General features: G+C 34.9%; 1 protein-coding gene across 5 annotated transcripts in view; it reads right to left on the bottom strand.

Moving 5' to 3' along the window:
- Positions 1-5,043: 5,043 nt before the first annotated feature.
- The window catches only part of LOC135107853 (transcription factor p65-like), a 30,296-nt gene continuing 16,277 nt past the window's right edge, over positions 5,044-19,062 (bottom strand). For all 5 annotated transcript variants that reach the window (XM_064018145.1, XM_064018146.1, XM_064018147.1 and 2 more), the window contains 6 exons: positions 18,812-18,945; positions 18,296-18,392; positions 10,426-10,524; positions 9,148-9,264; positions 8,285-8,596; positions 5,044-6,141 (listed from right to left, as the gene is read on the bottom strand). In XM_064018145.1, coding sequence (XP_063874215.1) covers positions 5,744-6,141; positions 8,285-8,596; positions 9,148-9,264; positions 10,426-10,524; positions 18,296-18,392; positions 18,812-18,945 — 1,157 coding nt within the window. In that variant the 3' untranslated portion in view covers positions 5,044-5,743. The remainder of the gene's footprint in view (positions 6,142-8,284; positions 8,597-9,147; positions 9,265-10,425; positions 10,525-18,295; positions 18,393-18,811; positions 18,946-19,062) is intronic.

Here is a 19,062-nt window from a genome sequence, read left to right as displayed (position 1 = left end):
TTTGATTAACTTTGCAAAACGTAAATGAAATCTAAATTAAACATATGCAAAAAAAGCAACCCATACATCACATTGTTCACATACTTTGTAAGATGTGTTCTTTTCACAAATAACACTTTAATTTGCAGAGATCTAGCTGTCAAAAGTTACCTCTTTTGTAGCATTTTTCCTGTGTAATACTGTTTAATCATAGGGAGGTATATACCCAGAAGGCACTGTCAATAATACTGATTTCATTCATAAATCACTTCATTATAACATCTACTGGTTGGCACAAGGTTTGCTGCCGTTACAAAAAAAAATAAAATAAATAAATAAAATAAAATAAATAAATAAATAAATAAATAAATACAAAAAGAAAAAGAAATAATAATAATAATAATAATAATAATAATAATAATAATGATAATAATAATAATAATAATAATAATAATAATAATAATAATAATAATAATAACAATAAATAAATAAAATAAATAAATAAATAAATAAATAAATAAATAAAAATTATGGAAGAACGGACATGGCATACTTCGTCATTAAAAGAAGTAGCGCATTGAGTCTTGTACATGTAGCATTGAAAATCACTGCAGAAAATTACAAGTCTTGCTTACAAAGATATGGAGTGGTGTGAAGCAATCAGCACACATGGCTAGTGATGTCACAGGGAAGGAAAGATGCAGCTGTCCCAGACATAATTTTAATTTTTTTTTTTCTGAAAAAAAAAAAAAAGAAAAAAAAAGAAAATGATATTCCAATGAGTACTAGCATCTACTTCATTACCTAATTTCTACATGATATAAAACCAGTCCATTGTGCAAAAGGATTAAACAAACAATTCTGAAAGTATATCCTAGCTATCACATTTATTTTCAAAACAAATCACTTGATTTTGTCATCTAACACATCATAATTGTTGCTCTTTTTAACAAACTGCAAGCATTTTCCTAATGATTCACAAATTTGAAATATCTTTAAGGATACATTTTATGTAAAAAGTGACATTATGCAGTTTATAATTATCTATCATATAAATTGAAATATAAAAATAGTAATAGAAAATAAATCTACTTGCACCTCTGTACTAATGCTGCACCAAGGCCTTCCTCTCGCCCTAATCTTTGAGGATGGCTGTACAGGTGTCACAGTTGGACATGGTACACTTGGGACACAAAACACATATGCAATGTAAAACATGCCCTTCAAAACTAATGCATCTTTTTCCTCCATATATGCTTGAAGGAATTTTGTCTCTGCATCAGCCACATAATGACCAACAAAGGTTACATACATGTAAATTTTTCTTTGGCTGCTATTTTAAGTAAAGGATCTTCATATATCTTTATAATTAAATAAAATTGCTTGTGTTGCTACACAAACCTTTGGCATCACCTCCAATATGCCTTTTTCATTCAGCACCATTTCTGGACCCATGAAACTATAATCTAGTTATAACTGTCTACTCAATGCATTTCTACATTGACATTTTTTTTATCAGACACTGATAGCTTTTAGATTTTGTAGTTTTAGATTTTTTATCTTTGTGACATTCTTGCCACTTAAAATTAGCTAAGAAGCAAAAAATAGACCAGTTAGAAATACGTAATTATATAATGACAAAAATTCAAATAAAAAAACTTAATCTCTTAAATCTTAATATTTATCATTACAGGTATAATTTATATTAACCTGCACCAGTATCTAGCCACTGCCCTAAGAAAGGCACTTGAAAGACACTCCAGTCTTCCCAGATTTGTGCTGCAATCAATGCTGAATACACAGTAACTCAAAACTAATTTATAGTGACACAGTTTCCTTTGGGTTTAATTAGCAATCCATGTCTTGCTAGTGAGAGAATGGAAAGGAGATCAAGATTTTTATGTACCATTTAAGTAAAAAGAAATATAGGCCTGCATTGGAAGGCATGAAGATTTTAGGTTTAGGGTAAAAACAAGATTAATGGTTAAGGAAAATGTGTGGGTGCCCATGTCGTCACTGACCCTATGGTCGAAGTTTTTATCTTAATTTGCACAATACATTGAAAAATACATGCTAACAAGGCATATCAACAAAAAATTACAAAGTAGAAAAAAAGAGTAATTACTCTGCAATCAGTTCCTCATTCACTGGTTTACGAAGAAAGGCAGAGAAATTAGATTTGCTGCTTTGAGACATCAACACATGAAATAGTGTATACAATAAAGGAATATTGGTTGAAAAACATTAGGGTACTATAATCTCTGTTCACATAATGATCATGTATTCCAAAGGCCTATACTAAGGCACAAACAAAAGTAGAGTAGTCATTGTACCTTCCCTCTCTGCCCTGCCTCTTCTTAATCTCAACTCATTACCCAACCACAAAATTTGAATTCTCAAATAAAAAGGAAAATTTTCTTATACATTTTAATATGGCATGATCTTCCATTTTGGAGTTATCTGAGTAATCTAAGAAGAATTCACCTGGTGTAGCATGACCATGTAGTCTTGGGAATAGTAAATCTCAAAAGTGGTTAGTACTTCATATTTCACTTGTGGTCCTACAATTCTGAAAAAAGGTGAGGGCATGGTATTTGCCTACATGGTCTAGGTTTAGGGTCAAGGTTGAACCTTAGTGTCTTGCAATGTGGGCTGTGATAATGTACTGTCTTTCTCTTCAGGTAACTGGTCCCTAGAGGATGCTAGAGTTGTTTGCTGAGTGAATATAATACCACAACGCAGGATTAAATCAAATATATCCTATCTTTTCAGTACTCAAAGCAAAGTATTGAAAACTGTGTCAAGGGTCGGGGAAAAAACATTACTTGGCTTGGGAATAGGCAAACATTATGCAAAGCTGTGGTACAGAGGTATAGAGAAAACAAGGTTTATGCCAATCCGATCAGTTACTTTTATAAAACTGTTCTGAAGAGTATATCATTATTGTATATAATTTTTATATGACAAAGCTGATCAGATTCATACAAAAAATACATATAATGCTTCAATTATTTTGTGCTGAAGCAGATAAGTTATTTTCCTCACATTTTCAGCTGTCATAGTCGTTTGATTTGGTGTAAATCCAAAGAATCTGCTTTTATGCATAAGCCAATAGCTGTTAATATACATATACTAAATTTCATTACACTGCCCAATTTATTACCTTGTAACTCTAAGTTAATCTGCTGAAATCAGTATAATTACCAATGTGTCATGATTCATACAGAGAAATAACTGGTACTGTGCGTGTTTTCCTGCACAATAACACTCTTCTGTGGTAGTGTGTGTAAAAGTATTACTAAGATTCATCTACACTGACTTTGTGACCTGTTGAAATAATGTTTACTAATGCATTTGGCTCACAACCAAGAGGTTCAGGGTTTCAAAGCCCAGCTTGGCAGAAACTCTTTGAGCTTGTCTCAAGTACATAATAACCAACAAGAAAATAACTTTAAATGTAAGTCAAAGAGTTTTGTAATCATGTTTCCAGCAAAAGCAGGTCAGCAATCCTACCTTCCTGTTTAATGCAGTTTTGTTAAGGAAGGCCAATGGTTCTTTTCTGTGTGTGTGTGTGTGTGTGTGTGTGTGTGTGTGTGTGTGTGTGTGTGTGTGTGTGTGTGTGTGTGTGTGTGTGTGTATGTGTGTGTGTGTGTGTGTGTGTGTGTGTGTGTGTGTGTGTGTGTGTGTGTGTGTGTGTGTGTGTGTGTGTGTGTGTGTGTGTGTGTGTGTGTGTGTGTGTGTCTTTGCTATAAAGGATGAAAAATTGGTCCATGCATCACACATATTGAAGGTGGAACATAAATGTGAAAATGACAATGCCAAAAACTAACTTTTGACACTTTTCACTTAATTTCATTTGTTTCAAATTTTCTTGTATACTCTTTTCTATGGAATGTATGATGAGAGAGAGAGAGAGAGAGAGAGAGAGAGAGAGAGAGAGAGAGAGAGAGAGAGAGAGAGAGAGAGAGAGAGAGAGAGAGAGAGAGAGAGAGAGAGAGAGAGAGAGAGAGAGAGAGAGAGAGGGAGAGAGAGAGAGAGAGAGAGAGAGAGAGAGAGAGAGAGAGAGAGAGAGAGAGAGAGAGAGAGAGAGAGAGAGAGAGAGAGAGAGAGAGAGAGAGAGAGAGAGAGAGAGAGAGAGAGAGAGAGAGAGAGAAGAGAGAGAGAGAGAGAGAGAGGGAGAGAGAGAGAGAGAGAGAGAGAGAGAGAGAGAGAGAGAGAGAGAGAGAGAGAGAGAGAGAGAGAGAGAGAGAGGAGAGAGAGAGAGAGAGAGAGAGAGAGAGAGAGAGAGAGAGAGAGAGAGAGAGAGAGAGAGAGAGAGAGAGAGAGAATTATTTGTCAGTTATATGTTCATGTCTTTTCTTCAATACACTACGTATTAAAGTAATGATGTGGGCATTTATGTTTTGGTTGTTTTAATTTTTAAAATGTATTCTTAAACTTAAACAGTTAGAGAATATTAAAAAAATATAAAAATAGTACGAGTTAATATATATATATATATATATATATATATATATATATATATATATATATATATATATATATATATATATATATATATATATATATATATATATATATATATATATATATATATATATATATATAGTAAAGGTGAACAGGAAAAACATCTATAGTTCTTTCTTTTCTTCACTATTACTTGCAACATTTCACCTTCACATAAGGCATCTTCAGACCTTCTGTGAAGGTGAAACATTGCAAGTAATAAAGTGAGGAAAAGAAAGAACTCTGGATGTTTTCCCTGTTCACCTCTACTGTGTCTCAGAACTTCATCATATATATATATATATATATATATATATATATATATATATATATATATATATATATATATATATATATATATATATATATATATATATATAGACACACACACACACACACACACACACACACACACACACACACACACACACACACACACAATGCATATATATTCTACAATGTATATATTCTACCATATCTCATCACAGAAGTAAACTTTAAATGTAAGCTCTGCCAAAATTAGCATGCGTCTTCATGAACTTTAAGATTATATATCACTTTTATATTTAAACATCTTCATAAAATATAAACAATTTTATATATCCAAGAAAACTTAACAAAAGAGTAACCAGATGAAATGTTGAAGAAACTGGACTTGTACGAATAACAAACTGTACAAAATTAATATGCAAAACTGAAATTGAAAAGGTAGCTTCTGTAAAACTGCATGAGAAGTGACACCTGATGCAGGTTACAGTGACAACATAAGTAATTTATAATTAAATTAAACATGCTGTATTGGGGGTCTGAAGTCAGACTACTGCCAGTTTCTAATATCAGGTACTGTCAGGAACAAGATTACATGATCCTGGCAGGATTATTTACAAGGTATGGATATTTGTCATGATATCACTGAGTAATCTAGGCAAGGAAAGTAAGTGTATGTTATTCTACCATTGCATTTGCACATCCTGCCTCCCCCTTTTACACAAGTTTTCTAAAAGTACTAATTAACAAGTATGTAGGTACATTATTTGCTACCTATTCTTAAAATAGGCTGGTTGTCTTTGTTTCAGCACATTATCACTTGTCAAATTCTATTAATTTCTTGTCATTCATCTAATACACAGGTACCACTACATGTGACTTGTCACACACAAATTTGTAAACATGGAAAGAAAAATTCCCAAAGTATAGATTTAAATATTTCTGCATCGTTTATTAGCACTCAACACACTCTTGCAACTTTTCCATGATGTCATTGTGCTGAGGACAGTTGATTCAAGAGTTCTATCTCACTTTTTAAATTATTTAAGCTATCTGAACCACCCTGAAACTCATTCTTTTGGGGTATGTTGGGCATGTAAGATGAAGATGCACTGATATTACTCTTGCTGTTGAGCTTATTAATGGGGGGAGGAGGATCTATTATGTTGAGGTTGGACGAGAGATTCTCAGACAAGTGTGCATCAACCATAGATGCATTGAAGTCTTCACTTGGCAAGAGGGATCGCAGTTCTGCAGAATTGATGTTATCCAAATCAAGGGAGTTCTGCTCAATACATTTGCGCGAGTCCAGGTCAAGGAGCTGCGAGATGGCTGGATTGGGATGTGCCACCACCACTGGAGTGTAGCCACTTGACACAGCAACTGCACCTACAAGAGCATTCATGAGCTAAGTCATCAGGCAGAAATCCACTCCAAAATATCAAATGAACTGGAACATATTAACTGCTTTACTTACAATACCTAGAATTATTTTCCTTAAAATTTCTCAAGTTCTTAAACTACTTGGTTAATAAAATCTTATGCTATGAAGGAAAGTTTAACGCATCTCTTAACTAGTATATATATATATATATATATGGAGAGAGAGAGAGAGAGAGAGAGAGAGAGAGAGAGAGAGAGAGAGAGAGAGAGAGAGAGAGAGAGAGAGAGAGAGAGAGAGAGAGAGAGAGAGAGAGAGAGAGAGAGAGAGAGAGAGAGAGAGAGAGAGAGAGAGAGAGAGAGAGAGAGAGAGAGAGAGAAAAAAAAGTACACTGCAGATTAACTTTAAATTTGGTAACTTTTTTTGTGACAAAGTGGCAGTGTTACTTCTTCACTTGAATTTCTTCCACACAACAGGCCCACTGTCATCCAGGAGAGCTTCCAGGGAGAGGATGAAACAGTGGAGCATGTGATGCTGGAGTGAGAAACATGCCAAAAGACAGAAGAGAGATGATGCAAGTGATTCTGACTGAGTTAGGGCATAATAGGAATGAAGGAGTGGAGAAGACAGGAAGGGAATGGATGGTGTTACTGCTGGGACTGTGTAGAGAGATAAATGAAAGGATGATTGAGGCAGTGAAGGAGTTCCTAAAGAGAATGTTGTATGACAGATGTAGGGACAGTAAGTGTGGAGGATACTTCCCCCCAACTCCCTCTCCCTTGCTTGTTCTATTTGTTTTTCTTTCCCTACAGGAATTGCCATTCCAAAGGCCAGGCTTAGAAGCAATCCCAAGCCACCTGTAGCATCAAGATCAAGATCACACCATATGAGGACAAGACATACACTCACACAGTGCTAGGCTATATGGCCAGCATATACAAGCGTTTTTTTCAGTGCTTTCAGTACACCAAGTTTAGCACTATGGCTTTGGAAGAAAGTAGGCACAAAACTCAGGAGGGTACTGTACACCAAAAAATATTTTACAAAATAATGACTTACAAACTAAGCTAACTTGTTTGCAAGTTGGGAAATGTTTTCTCTTGAGTTTCAAACCATGCTGGTAATTAACCCACTGGCCTGCTCTACTGTTCTGTCAGGTCAGAATGCTATAATGCTCCAAATTTTCTAGCTTCTGATCATTTCTTTTCTTTATAACTGTTGGCAATCCTTCTGCTCTGACTCCTCAAATAATACACTCCACAAAGTTAAACCCTTGATATTCTTTTGGTCAGAATCAGGCCACAAAAACAGAAGATGAAACACTACTTCAACAATTTTGTGTAGGGTACATCACCTTCACTCACTCCCATCTCATGATCCATTCTCCACCACCCCTTTGCCCAATCTGTAATAGCCTACTCATTGTCATTCATATCTGCTAATTATGTCCTCATTACAATGCTTTCCAGGCTATTGGAAAGCTACTGATAGATATAAATTTCCCAATCTAATAGAATTTGCAGTACCTCAAATCTTTTTTAAAGCAACCATCCTCCATATTACAAGTATACTATGAGCTGAATTATAATGTATGTTATGCTTTGAACACTATACTACAGCTTACTCATCCTATTTTGTAATCTCAGATTTATAATACTCTCAAACTCCTCCATTCCCCTTTCCACATACTTCTACAATCCAAATCCTGGAAAGGATATTTTCCCTTTTCAGATGGTCTTTACCATATAAGTATTATTAGAAAAGGAATAACTGACTCACTTGTGCATTCTGCTACCTTCTTTTCTATATCATCTTTCCTACTGACTTGCCCCAATCTGTTTACGCGATCTACTAATAACTCGCATAGCAACAACCATCCCAACTGCAGCTGAGAAACAGCTTTAATTTGCATTTGTCTATGAAACACTAGCTCAACTTAGTTATTTAAAGAATCATGACCCTCACCCTATCTTGTTTACATTATCATTGTTCAGAGATTGTCATCTATTTTTTTTATTATCCAGCAACATTAATCCATGATCAAATTTTTGGTTACATTTATAAAAGAAAAAGAAAAGAAAAGAAAAGAGAGAGATATATAAAACAGAGGATTTAAGGACTTGAAAAAATGCTTTGTCTCCTAAGACTCACCCATAGGGACCTCAGGTGGATAGGGTGATGGAGCACCAGGACTCATGTAGTACTGGTGGGGGGAAGGAACCCTGGGTGCTACTGAGGATGGAGTAGATCCTAAGGCAACTCCCAGGCTGCCTCCATGTGCTGTAGATGACTGGGGATAATACACAGGCTGGCCTACAGGACTGGGACCCTGAGGGGGCACAGTGTGCATGGTTCCTCCAGTATAGTGGTGTTGGGGTGAGACAGGGGCCTTCACTAGATGAAGAGCACCTGGTGGAGCTGGGGATCCTTGGCTTCCTGGGGAAACGGGGGACCCCACCATGTCTGTGAAGAAAATGCGTTATTGATTTAAGAGAAAAATTACAAATATTAATCTGAGAGGAAAATTCTTCCGAACTTGCTAACTGCATAACTCCCCGTCCTACAGCCCCACTGCACAAGACTTGCTCTTACTCTCATCCCTATTCTGTGGACCTTACTAATGCAAGAATTAACAAGTATCCACTCTTTCTTCTGTTTTACTATTAAACTCTGAAACTCTTCCTGTATCTATATTTTTCCCTTCCTGCAACTTGAACTATTTCAGAAGAGGAATATAAAGACACCTTGATTGGTTGACTCTTCCAGTTCTCCTCCTCCTGGCTTTGTTATCATTTTTCCCTTGGCTAGTCTCACTGACAGGCAATAAAATAAAATTATGATTATATTAACAATAGAAATAACTAAAATAACAAAACATCTATGAAGGATTAATATTCATAAACAGGTGCCCAATTAAAGTAACTTGATGAAAAGTAACTTACAGGCTTTAATGATTATATATACAATGAAGTCTTTAGAAGCAATAGGCATAAAGGCTGTTCCTTAGATCTTACCAGGAGGTTCCATCTTTATCTTGTCTGACAATCTGGACGTGCGTGAAGCCACTCTTATGGGTCGAGGTACAGCCCCTGATGCCTGGCTGATAGGTACCATGCTCCTTTCTGGATACACTGAGTATGTATATAACTTAGCTGAGTAATGAGCATAATTGTTGGTGCCCTATGCATTACACATATTAGAATTCCTTCCATCTTACACAGAAACAATACCTGCTCAAGCTTTAGTTTACTTCTTTTAACTTTTCTATGATTTCTTTATTTACTACAATCCTTCTAATATAGTCTCACATCCGCTTTTCATTTGACTCCTTAAATCTACAAAACTTTTCCTTTCTTTCATTTCAATTTTGTCACAAAGTATAACTGTCCAAGTCTTTCATGCATAATTTCTTTTTCTTTATTTAGGTTCTCTGTACATTAATTCACATTTTGGTATCATACCAATAGCAGCTTTTTTTAGGTTTACCCTTTATTGTTATAATAAACATCCCTGCATTTTGTCCAATCAAACTGCTCCTCTCTCATCCTCGAGGCCTAGAAACTCCCATTTTAAAGGCCTAGACACTAAGGCAGTGACTCTCAAACTGTGTGCTATGGTGAAAAAGTGTGCCATGTAATTTTCATGGATAGGTATACACTACACGTGACTGTAAAGTTGGTGCACCGTCAAGGTCCAAGATATATCAACAGTGCGCTACTAAGCAATAAAGTTTGAGATCTTTTGAACTAAGGTGTGAGAGAATGGCTGTAAGTCTGAATGTATGTTTGTACACATCTTTGTTATCCTCACTAAAAGATGATGTTGGGCAGGTATACAACAGAAATGAAGTTACAATGATGAGCAGTTCTGTTGTGCTTGTGTAGTTTTGGGGAATATATCTACATACTGCTTGTTCTGTAGTCATAAGCTGTGTTGATTGAAATATTTTCACAAGGGAAATTGCCTGCTTCCAGCAGCATAGCATGAGTAAAAAGCAATATGCAATGTATATAATCCTTCTGATGACTTAATCCCAAAATAGCATTTTTTAAGTCCCATGGAACTCAGGATAAGGGTAATGGAACTTTCATTGTCATATCAGTCCTGAAAAAAATTTTAGACTACAGATCTGATACAGAGTGCTCAACCAGTATCAGTCGTGGAGGGAATTTTGCCAATTTCTAGAGGATTAAAACTCTCAGGACAAAGAAAACTAAATAATACATTGTAGGTGCTAAGAAGATAAAAATAATTGCAAAACAGTGCAACTAAATATATCATTATACACTCACCTCCTGCTCCTCCCATGTTCTCTGCTATAAACCTGCCAATCTTGTCAGTGTTTGATGCATTGCCGTATTTTGCCATTTTCCGTTTGAGGTACTGAGGATCTAGAACAAAGCAAAAACAAATCCATGCTTCAACAAAACCATGCAAAACAAACACACTAATACTGAAAATACTCAAATTAAATAAAACTAAATAAATTACTTCATTACTAGGTGTTAGCAGAGGCATGTGGGAAGAAAAAAAAAATCAAACTAAACATAACAGATTAAATGAATGTAAAACAGCCAGTTAAGATATACTGAATGAAAATCAGTAAAATCAAAATAAATATAACAAACTATATATTAAGCAAAAAATACTTTCAATTAAAAAAATCAAATGCATGCAAATCCATCTCTTGACATTATATATATATATATATATATTAAGCAAAAAATACTTTCACGTAAAAAAAAAATAAATAAATAAAATGCATGCAAGTCCATCTCTTGACATTTTTCAAAGGTATAAAATTTTCCACACAGAAGTAATCACAATTTATTTCCTGCTCAAATGTACATACAATCATGTGCTCATTATCATCACCTTACCCTGGAGACCTTTTCTTACACATCAATATGATACTCATTTTTCTCTATCCTTTCTCTTCTGATTTTACACATTGGGAAAAAATAATAAAATAAAAAAAGTAAGGGAAAAGAAACTATAATACTGTATTTTACACCATAATGTACAGAATTACATAATGCTGTAGTTATCTGATATTCTGATGTGGTCATGAGTGTTCTGTGAATGATGAAGGTTCATGTAAAGGCAATGATTTCCTAACAGATAATAAGACAAACTTCCTGTTTAAGATTACCTGGATAAACCAATACAGTGTTGCATCTTTCCACTCACATTCTCTCTCTCTCTCTCTCTCTCTCTCTCTCTCTCTCTCTCTCTCTCTCTCTCTCTCTCTCTCTCTCTCTCTCTCTCTCATTCTTACAGCTATTCCCTTCTTCACTCTCTCCTTCCCTCCACTATCTGCAATTTTATTAGCCACCCTGAGCAAGTTTAAATGTCAGGCAAATACACAACAATCATTATGTCTGAATTCAGAAGCACAGAGAGGAGCAAGCATATGCTTGTGAAGATGGATTCATCATAATTCAAAATTATTTATACAGTAATGTTATTTAAACAATTTCTAAGCAAATTACTAAAAATAACAACTTTAAGTTTTTCAATTACTTAACAAGCATGTACACAAATACACACACACAAGTAAATAATTTATTATGTAAATAATTATGTATATTATTTAGAGCACTGTGTCCATCATGCTTTTCACAACAAATAAGTCAACTTTGGGAAATATGACAAACAATACCCAAACAATACCCAAAAGAGAAATGGTTTATAACCATTGTTGAAAAGCAGAAGGGCATAAAAACTTAATCTCTGGGTTACCCAAAGTTATTAGCAAAAAAAAAAAAAAAAAAAAAAAAAAAAAAAAAAAAAAAAAAAGGCAAACTGGAGCTGGCTTGCAATCTCCTAGCCCTAACACTACATGTTTTCTAATGATATTGCTCTCTAAGTACCACAGCCCCTATTAGTTTCTTTCAAAGAATTTTGTTACACAGTAAATAACAAAAATTCCACACTCTCTTTCTCTGCACAAAAACTTAGAGCCCATAAAAACTGTATTAACCACTTTGTACAAACTGAAATTCCCACTTTAAAAGAGAACTTTGGTTGTTCGTAAATCAGCTTTCATTAAATCAATTAACTTCCAAGTCAAAAAAGTTATTGTTTCTCCTAATAGATATTTATTATCTCTATTACTTTATATTTAAAGCTGCCCATCTAAATTAAATCATGAAACCATTTGGAATTCTCTCCATGTATTTTCAATGCCTCCACAAGTTTTTCTAAGCACAGCCATTGCTCCATTTCCTGCTTCTTTAGCACAGCACATAATGTGAACACTGGAACTGTCCATGCATAAAACTTGACAAATCAGTGGGAAAGTACCAAAGATGAAGAATCTTAGAATATGCTTAGAAAAAGATACATGTTTGTGAGCCACATGGAATCAATAGAATTATTAAGCTTGAGTGTCTCTAGAAAGAATTACATAATATCAAGTTGAAAACAAAGCAATTCAAATAGAACATACATGAGCAGAACCTTGCCTACAATAAGGGAAGATCACAAACTTAATATCATGAAAATTCTCTCTCTCTCTCTCTCTCTCTCTCTCTCTCTCTCTCTCTCTCTCTCTGCAGAAACAGATGCATTAATTTACATTAACATCTGGAAAATGGTTAATGAAAAAGCTATCATTACATCAGCCTGAGATAAGACCAAGGCACTGTGCATATGAGGAAAAAACTTTGAGTATTGGCAGACTCAGGTCACCAAGAAAGTGTGGAGTGACTGGCAAGTGACAAATGGGAATAAGAATAGGTGAGAAAGACAAATCAATAAAAAATAAGGAGCAAGATCTTATTACAAGAAATTTTAAAATAGGAAGGGAACATTAGAGGGATTCAGCACTGACAATTGTAATCTATCTATAGGTACAATATTTATAAATAGCATTTCACATGCTGTAGAAAATGCACACTATGGGACTAACTTAACTTTCTCCTCTGAGTATAGATACAAGGTTATTCTGCTTTGAGGAAACCTAAAATTAAAACTCTCACTTTCCTCAAATACAGTAAATATTGTCAACAGAGGTCAGTCTGGTTCTACTAAATAGGCTTGGGAACCTAAGGTCTATATTATCAAAGTTTTGAAATTATCATTTTCATGCAATAGCTCTATTCACAGAAGAAGCTAGAACAATCTGCATACTATTTCTTATGCAAAAGAATAAAATCTGCTCACAGGGAAGGATGCTACTTTAAAAGCTTTGTAAAATACAGATTTTCAAAAATTAACAAAACTACAACTGATATAACATTTGTATAATTATTATTTAGGAACACTGCTAGAATTCTTTAAATCCCATGAAAACTGCTGTAAATTAGATGCACCTTTGCCAAGAAACATTGTTGTAGTGTTTTATTGGTCATATGTGTTGGCTTGATTCAAATCAAGACACTGTGTTTGTTCTGCAACTGACTCACAATCAAGATGCTTAATGGTGGAAAGTGACCTAAGTGTTAAGTGATTAACGGTAAACACTGATGAGAAAGTAGGAGATATGCTTCAAGTTACCTGACAAAATAAAATTATAAGTTGCACAGCAAGTTGTAGGGTGAAAAGGTGAAAATAAAGAATATTGGGAATAGATAATTAACAAAAAAAAAATAAGAGAAGCAGTTAAACAAAAAAATATGCAAATATGAACATAATTTAGAGGAATGTCCATAAGCATATTAAAAACAGACCAAAGGCAGAACATACAAAATATAAATGAAGTGAAGTAAAAAATAAATGAAAGATGGATGACAAAATTAGCACAAACTTTTTTTCTCTGCCTTTTATCCAGTAAATTTGATACTATAGTTTACAAGTCATGTAGAGAGAGATTTCTAAGTCACTATGTTAAAATTTTGGTTTAAAACTACATTATATGTTGGCAAAGTATTCAGTTTGATTGTACTGTTTGTATAGGTGTGTCTCATACAGACATGTCTCATGTACACCAAAAAAATACTGATAATGAACTCCCATCACTTATTCTTTGGTAACAATGTAACTACTCTTCTTTTATAACCTGAATACCAAGTATCAGAATAGAATAGAAAGAAAACTAAAGCAAAGGGATATGTGAAGAGGAAAGGCCAGAGGCAATAAAGAAAATTGATTATTTCAAAATCTGTCTACAACCAACAGTCATCAATTTTCATTCTAATCTGTTCCTGATATAATCCTTGGTCTGTCTTTACAGTAAGTGTGCAGTAGAATAAAAACTTGTGCCTTGTACGTAATATTTTGTTGCACTGGATACACTTAATATTTAAATATTAGAGTTTCTGTACCAACCTACCCAATGGGCAAGATACATCTTCAAGGCTTGTTACACATTTATAAGATGCTGACTGAGGAAAATATTTCCATCACAATAACAGTAATCATGAACATAACAGATTCTACACTAATCTACATAAACAAAATAGAACTTTGTGGGTGTCACTTTGCTACATCAAAGGTATTGCACTTTGTGATGAAAATCTGCAGTCTCACATAGCTAGCTCACAACACTTAAGATACTTTATAAACTATATAACAACTACTGTCCTGTACATTACAACAGGACTTGGAAACATGGTAAAACCTCATTCTATACTTATCATATAAAAGTGCTGGTATTTTTTAAACTTAAACTGTTACTGTTTACAATTTATCTTTCACTGTGAGAATTACATAGATAACTGAATTACTTTTATTGTTACTTTTAATTTTTTACTCAGCTTTAATGCTCTTTGGAATACATCTTTGACTAGGTATCAAATATTATTAATGATACTGTCTAATTAGAATGAGGGTTTACTTCATCAAGCACCATATAGACGGAAACCCTGAACAGACACTTCCACTCATCCTTGCCACTCCCAACAGTGTCATGGCCCTCACCTTTTCTCTGTTAACCACTAGTTATTAACAGTACTACATGACCAATGTCAAGATAAGTAATGGAGAGAGAGAAAAAAAAAAAAAAAAAAAAAAAAAAGGACTGTATACAACTTTTGCCATGGAAATTTTCATAATTTACTCTGAATGAATTAGCCATAAACTATTAAACTCAGGAAATTGTTTCACAGTATTGAAAGAATACATTTACCAGTGTATATATTGAAATGTAGCTTCAGGTACCTTGAGAAAATAAATAAATAAATAAATAAATAAATCAACCTGGTCTACAAAATCTTGGTGGAAAATAATCACTTAAATGTTTTATAACTTTTTTTTTTTCTGGAGAAAAAAATTAAGTCAGATGACATTATTCATCTTCAGTGAGAGAAATTATTAAAAGCAGCTGAAACATTGGGTTCATTAAGTCTTTGTACAAATACCTGTCACAGTATTTTAGCACTTACAAATCTGTCTGATTATTTTGAGCAGAATGATGTTAGTGAAAAAACTGAAGCACATTAACAAAGATAATCAACTCCCAAGATTATTAGACTCAGCTATACAATGCACATAATGCTTGTTTTTGATTGCTTGGCACTGACAGCATAATGTTGAGTCTGGCTGACATGAATGTAACCATCATGTATATCTTGGGTTGATTTGTGTGTACTGGCATATTGAAAGGATAACGAATGTCAAATAGTCTGTAAAATCAATAACTTTATCATATGTACAAACGTATGGCTGTTTTATGCATGTAATATGTGGCCTGAAAGTCAATGCAGTCAGCTCACATTTAAGAAGTCTAAGGTCTGGATATTCAGCCTGGTGAAGACAACCTGGGATTGTCTGCTTCTGTGTCCTTGCTCCTATTTACCCACACAAAAAAATATTAACAATATTAATAGGCTGGTATGATTTTGCTGTCCAGCAAAAACAAAATATCAGCAATTCTGTCTTCCTGAAGTGTGCAGAACTTTGCTATGCAAGACTAGAAATGGGCTATTACCATACCACGAAAGGTAGTTGATAGCCAAAGTGTACACATAAAATAAAGAAATTTTAATGGCTCATGACAAATATAAAATGAGTGCATATTAATGTGATTAATATGCATTAATTCTGTCTTCCTGAGGTGTGCAGAACTTTGCTATGCAAGACTAAAAATGAGCTATTACCATACCACTAAAGGTAGTTGATAGCCAAAGTGTACACATAAAATAAAGAAATTTTAATGGCTCATGACAAATATAAAATGAGTGCATATTAATGTGAGTGACTAGATTAAGAGGTTTCTGCAAAATTGCTGCCAACCATAAAACTTTTGCTCATAAGCTGCCTTTCCTAAATTGTGCTGTCTTGTAACACAAAAAATACATTGCATTGTGTCTTATGATCACAATAAAGGTCTACAATCAATACTCTGTGTAACTGTATTATTCATTTTAAAAATAAATTAATTAATTAACTTTATTCTACTTTAAAAATCTACCCACAGAAGCTCTCATGACCCTTATATATAGTGAGTGATTCATGATCCTATCTCATAATTAAGTGCTCCTGTACACAATATATGCCATTTTTTTGCAATGTAAACACTGTTTAATAACAATTGATGATAAATTATTGTAAAGCTATAACGATAAACACAACCATATATACCCATGTTTCTTGACTAGATGTGATAGCATAACTCAACATATCCTCTAATATACAACCAATTTCTTGAACAATACAAATCAACTTAAATTTTATTTTTCTCTGAAAATATTGATCATGATGAATTTTATACAATTAATTCTAACCACAGCATTATATATATATATATATATATATATATATATATATATATATATATATATATATATATATATATATATATATATATATATATGCAAAACTCAATAATTCAGTTTTCTGCTGGGCACTGAAATAATTCAGATGTCAACCACTTTTTAGTCATTGAGATGTCAATCACTTCCACTTACAATCTTACTGCTTGTAAATCTTTTACAATTATGTTTCTCTCTAACTTGTCTTTTCCCAACACTTCTTATTGCACAACTGTATTCTAAAAATAACACTAATTAAACATTAGGCAAATGCATTAATAAGCAGATCTTGAAAGATGTGTTTTTAAATACAGAAGATACCATTCACTCATTATAAAACAATGCCAAAACACAAGATTAAAACTACTTTCCATCATGAAAGTATGTGGTAGTCCTTGACTAACCTCATTTCCTATACTTGTGCTGCCTCAGCCAGCTGGGCCTTACACAAACAGGTCCAGGACAGTGCGGGGCAACTGGTCACAACTCACCTCCTGTGGTTGACCAGCAGCATCATCCCACAAGTCCTCTAACTGGTCACATTCTTGGCCAGTTCCTCGCCCATTGGAGTCATAATAGAGGGAATTGTCCACAATGTGGTTGGAAGATAGTCCCGTTTCAGTCCTAAAGCCACGCTCCAGCAACAATGCAGCTTTGTTGGGATGGACTGGTTGTCCTGAGGGAGTGCCATACTCCCCATAGTCATCATCCAGGATAGGAATGGATGCCCTGGGATTCTTCTTTGGTGGCAGTACAGGTGGAGAGTCCTTGGCCTTAGCTTGGCCCATAACAAACTCCAGATTAGAGTAGCATGAGGCATAAGAAGCATCTCCATATACAGCATCAGGATCTGTTATCTGGCTTGCAGTAGGATCAGGAAGGCTAGTTAGGTCTTCATAAACAGCCAAACCTTCACCCACTGCTGACAACAAGTCATTCACACTTCCTTGACTCAGAACCTCATCCAGCACGTCTGTGTCAGAGTATACACTGGCATCATCAGACCAGAACTGTGATGGCCGCATTGGAGCTGGCACCCGTGGTGAAGTAGCACCCCCAGCTTTCCTGCGTTCCAAGGTAGCTGTTAGTCTCTGCCGAATATCATCTACACTTTGGTCAGGGGAAGTAAGTAAGGGTGGAGAGCTGGATGTAAGAGGTAATGGAGCAGAGGATGGAGAAATACTGGGCTTGTTAACAGAGGCTAAAGGAGGTGAACCACTCTGTGGAGGGTGGGACTGAATTTTCCCTGCAACAGGGCTGACCATCTTTAAATCAGCTAAGGGCCTCGGCTTGACATCATCTATGATGGCTACCTCCAAGGGACCAGGTGAGCGAGGGGCTGGTGTTGGGGTCTTTCGCCGCAGGGTCTCTTCACTTCCTTCTGCAGTCATTGGAGAATCCAACCCCAAAATTCGTTGAAATAGACCATAATTGTTCTTAAGTCTCTTGAAAGAGGTAAAGGGCCTACCTGAGTCAAGCGGCAAGTACTGGAAGGGGCGAGGCTCACTGGTGCTCTTGTCTGAGGGTCGCAACAGCTGCACATACACCTTCACTGGGTTCTCCACCTTAAGAGAACAGAGAAAGTAACTTTACCACCAATTTCTCTCTCTCTCTCTCTCTCTCTCTCTCTCTCTCTCACACACGTGTATAGATGGGCAAACAAAAATAATTATTTTTCTTGTTCGTTAATTATTGTGTTTTATATTATTGTTTTATTATTTTTCAAAAAGATTTCATGTGAATAATGTCCAAACAAATATGAGTTACATGCATCTCATTCCAAAAATGTATGGAACAAATCCACATCAAACTTACATTACCATTCATAACACTGAAAATTCTTTTCATATAAATCATGGTGCCAACATTTCAAGCCATGACAAACATTCCACTGTCTTTGTCAGATTCATGAGAGTACCATCATTACAAAGAAAATTTAAACTGGAATGCTACCTTAAGCCTAAACCACATGGTACTTACGAACCTCAAGGGATTTATATCGCGGCGTCTTGAAGGAAATGGCCACTTGTTTGTGAACATCAGAGGCCTGAAAGTCCCCGAAGCCTTCCCACTCGATCATGCCATCCTTCACCTCATAGAATCGCACATGGATGTCCTCTGTTGAGCCAACACTGTTAACTTGAGCCCCCCACCTCCCTGCCTACCACAAACAACTCTGCATTCACAATTATTCTCACATACAGTCTTTACCTACATGTTCCATATACTTTCTAA

Source organism: Scylla paramamosain, chromosome 16 (genome assembly GCF_035594125.1).
Source record: "Scylla paramamosain isolate STU-SP2022 chromosome 16, ASM3559412v1, whole genome shotgun sequence".
Taxonomy (NCBI): domain Eukaryota; kingdom Metazoa; phylum Arthropoda; class Malacostraca; order Decapoda; family Portunidae; genus Scylla; species Scylla paramamosain.
Note: the sequence above shows the minus strand (reverse complement) of the source record. Positions and strands in the feature narration are given on the sequence as shown.